The sequence below is a fragment of the Bactrocera tryoni genome, chromosome 1, assembly GCF_016617805.1.
Source record: "Bactrocera tryoni isolate S06 chromosome 1, CSIRO_BtryS06_freeze2, whole genome shotgun sequence".
Lineage (NCBI taxonomy): Eukaryota > Metazoa > Arthropoda > Insecta > Diptera > Tephritidae > Bactrocera > Bactrocera tryoni.
In genome coordinates this window covers 75,407,408-75,417,167 of record NC_052499.1, presented here as the reverse complement: position 1 = coordinate 75,417,167, position 9,760 = coordinate 75,407,408, and the positions used below count along the sequence as shown (strand labels likewise).

General features: G+C 38.0%; 1 protein-coding gene across 1 annotated transcript; it reads left to right on the top strand.

Annotated features, from left to right (window-relative positions):
* Positions 1–2,027: 2,027 nt before the first annotated feature.
* Positions 2,028–8,898, top strand: LOC120782767 (L-threonine ammonia-lyase-like). The gene is made up of 7 exons (XM_040115229.1): positions 2,028–2,437; positions 5,603–5,673; positions 7,402–7,498; positions 7,581–7,934; positions 8,011–8,303; positions 8,370–8,592; positions 8,672–8,898. The coding sequence occupies exons 1-7, from the start codon at positions 2,126–2,128 to the stop codon at positions 8,798–8,800; spliced, it is 1,479 nt and encodes a 492-aa protein (XP_039971163.1). The 5' UTR covers positions 2,028–2,125; the 3' UTR covers positions 8,801–8,898.
* Positions 8,899–9,760: the final 862 nt, after the last annotated feature.

Here is a 9,760-nt window from a genome sequence, read left to right as displayed (position 1 = left end):
AATTAGTAAATAAAGCAAAGCGTGACAAAAAAATGTCAAAATTCAAAACAAGATTAAGTCAAATCTATAGCCCACTTATATATAGTTCATAAGTACAGCACGAGTATAAATAATTAGGAGTATTTATAAAACAGTGAGCATGTTATCAGCACTAATGGATAGTTCTCAACAGCGCAATTAATCGTTTTAACAATCAATCAAATACATAAAGGCTGATGCATTACGAGGGTTCCTACTTTTTTCAAGAAAAAACACAGAAACTTCAAATTTAATGGGGAATGTTCATTATCATTCGAAAGGATAGTCTTTGGCGTTTATTTTTTGAAGATTATCTCTTTCAAATGATAGCCGCTCCTGCGTTTCAGATGGTGCATCCGTTAGGTATAACTTTCGATGACTTGTTCGAGCATTTCGACTGATAACTGGGGAATGACCTGCGTGATGTTTTGTTCCAAGGCCTGAATCGAAGCGGAATTGTCCGCATAGACTTTAGACTTTTCATAACCCCACAGGAAAGAGTCTAACGGTGTAATATCACCGACCTTAGTGGCCAATCGGCCGGCCCAAAATGCAAAATTATCACTGGCCTAATTTTTGAAGAAATATGCACCGATGATTCCATCGGCTCACAAACCACACCAAATCTTTGTTTTTTTTTTTTCTGAAATGTCTGCTTTTGAATGTCTACAGGTTGCTCTTTGTTTCAAATACGCCAATTTTGTTTACCCAATGGGCCTCATCGCTGAATAAAATTTGGCTCGAAAACGACGGATCTGCTTGGAACTTTTCAAGAGTCCATAGAGTGAAACCATGCCGCTTGGCACAAGCTCTATTTTGTACCCTTTCAATTTAAAATCTTGTCGTTCCATACTTCAGTCCGAGTTGCTGCGAATGGCGCCGAATCGACTCTCCACGGTCTTGGTGTACACTTTCAGTTACGACTGCTATATTTTCTTCACTGCGTACTGTACGTGGTATATTTGGTCGAATATTATCCTATAATGAATGGTGGGTTTTAAGATGGCTGATGGTGTTGCGAATAGTAAGCTCAGTAGGCCGATTATGTTGACCATAAGTTGACCGAAGGGCGCGTTCTTTAAAAACGTAAAATTTCGTAAAGTTGAAAAATTTGTAAACGTGGTTCAGGCGTAAGTACCTCTATGCCTGTTTCCACTGCCTTCTCCACTTTGAGTTTTCACTTTAGTCTGCTATTCAAAACTTCTCTCAGGTACTTGATATGGCCTTAATTTTTAACTTCCCATGTCGGGATTTCATGGTATCATCTTCAGGGATTGGAATTACCTGTTCTGATATCGTTTAACAGAACTGAGACAATGTCAAATCATAATAAAATCGTAGAATCATTTCTAAAGAAAATCATAATGCAATTTTCAGGACGTTTACGGCAGTGCAAACTTTCCACTACTGGAAAACGCTGTTAACAGTCTTATTTTGTAGTAACTATTGATATTGGTCGCAATTTCGTTTTTATGGTTGGTCTTTACTGATGCTAAAGCAGACTTACGGCCTTATCTCTATCAAGTGTTGAGTGCTAAATTTCCTTATCAGCATAATTCAATTATAATGGCTCGAGTATGTTTTAACATACATATATGTATACAAACACCTAGATTAAGCTGTACAGGGTGATTTGTGAAAATCTTTAATATTTTTAAAGAGCATCAAGACTTCAGAAATTAATTATAAAATAATTATATTGGCAACGGACTTAAAAGCATTATAGAATCAAACTAAAAAAAGTTCAATGGGAAGTCGTATCTATACCGAAGCGAAGGAAAAATCAAATCAAACTTGTCTGTCGCAGGTTTAATAAAAAATCTGGCGTTATTTAATATATATGTATTTTTTTTCTTTCGAAAGTACTTATTGCTACACCCTGTATACAAGGTTTATACGAAAATATTAATCTATCGCTTAATTTAATTCGCCATCGCCATTGTTATTGTACTTGAAATTAATAGTTTATAATTTGTAAATACTCGTACGAAAATTGATCAGTCGTGTTAAGTCGTAAGAACTGTTAAGTGCTAATATTACGGAAGTAAAACATATTTGAGTTTAATATTTCGGTGGGTTCGCAGTAAAAGTTAAACACTTTGAAAACATGCCTTCGGGAGAGAAAAATGGCGAAACACCATCTAAAACCACAGTGGCAGTACCAAAATCGGTTGGCAACGACAGTGCAAATGTGAAAGCCGATAACAGTAATAAAAATATAAAAGCTAAATATGTAATTAAAAGTAGCGGTACAGTGCTCTTACCTAACCACGATATACCAGTGCCAACGAAATTCAATACTACAGAGAATGTACTCGATCCGTTCTGTGATCCTGAGAAACCACAGAAAATATCCTTCCACGATGTAACTTCGGCGGCTTTTCTCATTAAGGATGGTGTGGCGAAAACACCATGTCCGGTGAGTAGTAATGAATTTGAATGCAATTTTTTTCGCATTCGACTGCAGATATTGGTAGTGCTTTTGTAAACATATTGATGATTATTTTTTTAAAGCACTCAATAAAATATAAATAATATAATACAAAAATTGAGGCAAAGTTCAAAATGTGAATTAAAATATTTATTTTACTGATAAATATTGAAAACACTTGCTATTAATTAATCTTCTTTATTGTTGTAATATGTACTAAAGACTCTTAATGCGACTTAATGAGAAATGAGTACGACGAAAGTAGGGGCGTCTTAGTTTGAGCGCAACTAAACAATTTTTACGCTTTTCGCAAAACTTAGGAAAATATAAAAATTATTTTGAAATTTCGATTCTTACTAATTTCCTTAATAAATTAAATTAAAAGGTTAAATTAAATTTTTTTCAATGGTAAACATAATTAAGGTTCTACTTTTCGGCAAGCAATTACTGCTTGTCTTTAAAGGAATTCTACATTGAAATGCTCTGAATGCAGATTCCAATGAATAAAATATAGAGTGAAAAAACTGCCCTGACACATAAATATATGTACGAACATTTGTCTGGAATATTATCTTTAGGTTCGTAATAATATCTTTGGGTCCAGAATATTATCTTTAAGTAATGCTTAAATAATTCGAGCTGAAGCTGATCGAGACGGCATAGTCTTTTATAAGAGTGTACAGCCTCAACCTCTGCGCCGTTAGTTCTGCTTTCTCCAGAAAGAATAAGAATGCGAATGGGTCTGACAGTGAACGAGGGCAAGTCGAAATATCTCCTGTCATCAAACTAGATAATTTCCTGTATCTTAGAACCAATATTAAAACCAAAAACAATATCAGCTACGAAATCCAACGCAAAATAACTCTTACCAACAGGTGCTACTTCGAACTGAGCAGGTAATTGAGAAGTAAAGTCCTCTCTCGACGAACAAAGAATAAATTCTAAAAGTCACTCATCACCCCCGTCCTGGCATGGATGATAACAACATCTGATGAGTCGAAGTTACGAGTTTTCGAGAGAAAGGTTCTGCGAAGGATTTATGGTCCTTTGTGCGTTGGCCACGGCGAATATCGCATTCGATGGAACGATGAGGTGTACGAGGTAAACGATGACATTGACATAGTTCAGCGAATTAAGAGGCAGCGGCTACGCTGGCAAGGTCATGTCGTCCGAATGAGTGAAAACACTCCAGCTCTGGAAGCGTTCGACGCAGTACCCGCCAGGGAAAGCGGAGGAAGGGGAAGAACTCCACTCCGTTGGAAGGACCAGGTGAGACGGACTTGGCTTCACTTGGAATCTCTAATTGGCGCCAAATTTCGAAAAAAAGAAACGACTGGCGCGCTGCTGTTAACTCGGCTATAACCGCGTAAGCGGTGTCAGTAAAGAAAAAGAGTACTTACTAATGATAAGATCTTAGAAAAAAGGGAGCTACCTGCTTTAGACAAGGCAGAACATGGAAGCAAAACTTAACTGCAAAGGCTAAGCTACAGCACTTTAAACCGTAAATTGATGGTGGGGAGCAAATGGGTATTAACACCTCGACTAACTCATTAGCTCTAGACATCACTTTCGGACCAATTATGGTAAACGTTATATTGGTATGGTGGCCAATGATGGAAAAGAACTACACCTTACCATATGGAAAGCATTCATATATGCATTAGTAGAACTCTTTAGAACAACGCCAGTCAGGCATTAAACGTCATTTTACATTTACTACCAACAAAACTCGTCGAAATTCGAAAATCGTCCCTATTTTTTCCCTTCCGGAGAAGAGTTGGAAAAGGGCGAGGTGTACACATCGCGCAGGGCTAAGCATCTATACGGATGGAGACTAAACGGTTCTCAATTACTCTGCACCAATTTGGTCCCCTGGATGCAGTGGTACGCAGATAAGGAAACTTCAGACTTGTCAGAACACTGCACTCCGGACCGCGACAGGATGCCTCTTGATGTCTCTCATCGAACACCTACATAGTGAGACGCTTAAGCTTCCAGTTAAAGAGCATAATAAACTCCGCTCCAAGCAGTTCCTGCTAGGATGCTCCCGTAGAAATCACCCTTGCAGCCAACTGCTTGGAGCGGAACGCCTCCTAGGAACATCAAGAGGTATTTCCTTAATTACATCGGCGACATAGAACAATACGCCGACCGGACCTCGGACTCAACTAACTTCCGACAGGCACTGACTGCCATTCATAGTGGTGCTATCAACACCTTTACCGACTCTCTTCCAGTGAATGGCGTTCTTGGAGTCAAATCACCACCCATCGCAGACGAAGAGCTCGAGTTGCCGCGAGAAACGCGAGTGACCCTAGCGCAGCTTTGTTCTGGATACTGTAGCAGGTTAAACTCCTACTTATCCAGAATAGACTCAGGCATATCCAATATATGTCCTGCATGTGGGACACCCATTTCCCTTTGGTCCGACCCCGTCGAAACAGCACGTTTCCTGGGCCTCCCGCTAGATGACGTCGACTGGATAACCTTTACCATTCTAACGGGGATTGATATTCCGTTAAAACAACAACAACAACATGGGTTCAAACTATATAATCAAGTGGGAGGTGGTGACTTTTCTGCAAAATTAGACACCAAAATCCCCTTTCGTCTGCCAGATCACTGCAGTGTTTTCAAGCGAGATCACTGCTACTAACGAAACATGTTCTGACATGGAGTGACAGATAACCAAATGGCTTTAAAATCAGCAAAGACACCTAGATTTTTAGGCATTCCTTCAGCCTTGATCTCTTAGAAAATCTAACATCATATTTCATGATAAACCTGAAATGTTTTGCAGGCGATAATGATATTCATGGTAACTGTGAAGTAGATGAACCAACCAGAATAGACTCCACCCTACCATTAGACCTATGCATCTGACTATTTGTAGATATTTAATCGACAAACATGTTATAAACATAGCGGATTTTCGAGCCTTCGAGTAATAAATCAAGCAAATTCGAAAAATTGTATTGCGTTAAAATATTCTGTAACCGTAAGTTTTGAAAATATAATTTTTAGAATCTACTCTATTTGTTAATTAGGTGTATATGCTTAATTATTATATATACTGATTATACATTTTTATATATACATTTCTGTATATGTTTAATAAAAATTATACAAATTTGTTTCTGCTTTCATTTTCAGCGTTCCACTTCATCAGACTCTTATGGCATGGATTTGTATTTGAAGAAAGACTTTCTGCAAGTAACTGGCAGGTAAAATCTAATCAAGTCAATTTAAAAAACAATTTAAACAGTAATTTTTATTGAGTTCAAAAATCTATAAGCACAAAAAATATGAAAGAAAATAAGTTCCGTTTTCCTTATCTTTATAATGTGTATTCCAAATTAATTAAGGCTATCAATATTTGTTCATTGCCGGCACAGCACAGTCTTCCACTAATTATTTGCATTTATGATTGGCAGGTCCAAAGTGCAATTGCTTACTTTAATCGGTGATATACTACTAACTCATAAATATACACACACTTATGCTTTGATGAATATTTATGAAAAATGTTTCGCTTCACTGCTTTTCCTGTAACCAATGATAGTTCGTGCTTAGGATTAACCAAAGGAAGCATTACTAAAAAGGTTAACTTCATCAAGAAGTTCAATGCTACCCTTGGCAGCAATTTTGAATGGAAGAATTCCAGTGTTAAGCTTCTGCTTAGGGATAGTATGATCAAGTCGTATACTGACGGCTCGAAAATGTCGCAGGACCACACACCAAGCTCTCCATACCTATGGAAAGTTTTCCGAGAATTTTTCAAGCAAAAGTCTTTGTCATAAGTCGGTGCATAGAGATAAACCTACAACGCAACGAACGTATAACCATACCTAGCGATAGCCAAGCGGCACTTAAAGCAGTCTCATCTTGTGAGATCAAATCGCTACTGGTGCAGAAGGACAGAGAACGGCTGAATAGCCTAGCGGAATGTAAACAAGTGCACCTCATCTGGGTGCCCGGGAACGAACTGGCTGATGAGCTCGCCCGCTTTGCACCATCCACTTACATGGTTGGACCTTAACCCTTCACTGCGGTGGGTCCCCATACCATAAAGGAGTTGCTCCGCCAGCAGGATGAAGTAGGTAGAGAGAGGCATTAGCACCAACTACATAGCATGCGGCATGCCAAATTGATAATGAGAGGGGGCGTTCAACCTCAGCAGGTTTTAATATGCAATCATCCCTAGGGATAAACTCAGACTACTGGTCGGATTTAACACAGGCCACTGGAAGCTGAAGAGACATTTAAACAACATGACCTAGCTTCTTGCGTAAATTGCCAGTTCTGCGACAGGGAGCCTATAACACCAGAACATCTGCTAATTCACTGCACAGCAGTCTGCAGACGCAGGTTTAAAGTCCTTAGATCCATGTTTCCGAATAAGGCTCGCATCGCTTCACTAGCACCCAGCAGGATATTGGATTTTATCAATGTGCTGGGGCTAGGTGAGTCTCTTTGCGATTTAGGAGAGGGCACAATAGATTTAAGATCGCGGTGCATTCCTCATTTTTCAATCAATCAATAGGGAGTCGTTGATGCTGATCCGAATTTGTTTCTTCGTAAAACAAATTAACTTCATTTCCTGATGAGCGTATTGAGTCTTTAAAACAGATCGTTTTGTAGTTATCCCGCATATTTTTAATCTACAAGTTTTAAGATCCTCTAAATGGCTACAGAACCTTTCTAGATTAGGAATGCGTCGTTTCGCATTACCTGCTGTGGAGTTTCCCAAACCTTAGTAGGTACAGGTATAATTGAATGAGAAACTGTATTTTATTAGAAATATTTGGCATAACCGAGCTTTGAGTTCGTTTTTGTAAGAATGATCTCTAATTGGCACTTGAAATCAAGTCGCACGCTTGTTGTCCCGGATCCACACAGATAATTTGTTATATAGATTTGCTTATATCTCATATTTTTTCTCTCTCTTTTAGTTTCAAAGAACGTGGTGCTAGGTACGCTCTTCTCTGCCTCTCCGAACAACAAAAGAAGACTGGTGTCATATCCGCCTCGCTTGGAAATCATGCACAGGTTGGTTTATCTCAATAAAAATTAATACAAGTAGAAATCGAATAAACAACCACTAACAAATTCAAAATCATCGCATGTATAGGCGTTGAGCTATCATGGCTGGAAGCTAAATATACCCGTCATAGTCGTAATGCCAAAAGCTGCGCCCATAATGAAGATTCAAAAATGTCGCAATTACAAGGCAACCGTAATTGTGGAAGGCAATGATATGGGTGAAGCTAAAACGATCGCCATGAAAATGGCACAAGATAAGGGTATGCTCTACATCAATGGATATGATCATCCGCAAATTATGGCTGGTCAAGGCACAATCGGTCTAGAGATATTGGAACAGGTGCCCAATCCAGATGCTGTGATTATACCGGTTGGTGGTGGTGGACTTATAGCCGGCATTGCAACCGCAATTAAAGCTTTATCGCCGAACACTACCGTTATTGTAAGTAGTGAGAATGTATTTGTGATAAATAGATATGCTAAAGGTATATAAATTTTGATCTTACTTTATCCGCCAGGGCGTTGAGTCTGAGAAGTGTCCCAGCTTTTCGCAAGCAATGGAAAATAACGGACCCATACACACACCCATCAATAATACGTTAGCCGATGGCTTAGCAGTACCCAAAGTCGGCTACAATGCTTATGTGACGGCACTACCGCTCATCGATAAGATGGTGGTGGTGAAGGAGGAATGGATTGCATTGGCCATTCTACGTTTGGTGGAGGAGGAGAAGTGTGTGGTGGAGGGAGCAGGTGCTTCGGGCTTGGCCGCTGTACTGGCGGGACAGTTGAATGAATTGAAAGGCAAAAAGTGAGTAATTACATGTTGCTTGATAAGGAAAAGAGTTTGTAGAATAATATACTGAAATTTCTGTAGGGTTGTGATTCTCTTATGTGGCGGCAATATAGATACCACTGTATTTGGACGCTGTTTGGAGCGTGGTCTAGCCGCCGAAGGTCGTCTAGTGAAGTTTCAAGCCGAAGTTAGTGATCGCCCTGGTGGTATATATGATCTGTGCAGACTACTTTCCCACTTAGGTGTCTCCATCAAGGATATAATGCACGAGCGCGCTTGGCTCAGAGATATATACACAGTGTCGGTGAGTTTTACGGAAACCTTTTACTCTTATAGATACCTACTTCCTACTTTTCACTAATAAATTATTGTTCGCTCAATAGGTTAAAGTCGTCTGTGAGACTCGTGACTGGTCCCATAGTATGGAATTGAAGAATGAATTGAAGAAGCATTATACAAATGTTGAGTTCAGTGAGGAGCCCATGGCCATACTTAACAATGTAGCTTCTTAATGAATTTAATTTAATTATACACTTATTTAAATACTTTGTTTACTATTTATAAGTATGTGAAGAAATATGGGGAATGCAGCAAAGGTTTCTAAATTTATTTTTTTGCACAAATAAACTTTTAAATTAAAAATGTAAATTTGTATTAAGACATTAATAAAAGGATCTTTAAATATATTCCAAAATATATATTTTCTTGATATTTAAAAAAAGTACATATATACAGATGTAGATGTAAATAAATAAATAAAAATAGACAATTTTAGAGTTCAAGAAGGATTCTGATTTTATTCGAAAATAAGAGAATAAATAGCGTAAATGTGATTTAATGGCAGATAAATATACATACCATAGGAACCACCTAATCAGATATGAAACGGACTTGCAAAAATATACAGTTTCACGTATTTTAATAAAATTTTTATTATCGCTCCTTCCCTTCGAAATAATCTCCTTAGCCAATGTAAGTATGCTTAGTTTAATTTTTCATACACTTGTTACAAGCTTTGGCTTAGAGTGTTTCAGCGAACATTGGTTTTTTGGTTTCCTTTCATTCCTGATCATTGTTGACAGTTTCGATTTCATATTTATAAACTCACTTTTGTCACCTGTTATGATATGTTTGACGAATGTAGGGTCCTTAGCTACATTTTCAAAGATCTTTTTACGGAAGTTTTTGCAAACTATTCAGGTAATTTGGTGTGTTGCTGGCACTGATACACTTCAAATCCAAAATATTAACTTTGAGTCGATCAATAAAGGATATTGAAATCATCTGCTCTCTCTCTCTCTCTCTGATGCCAGTACAAAGATTTTTAAGCACTGCGTCTTTAAATTTTTTGATATTATCGACCTTTAGTGAAAAAACACTCCAAAGGCTTTTGCAGATTTTAAACGATTTCATATCACAAACAAAACTTCGTACAAACAAACGAAATTTAATTTTTTCCAATCATTTCTAAA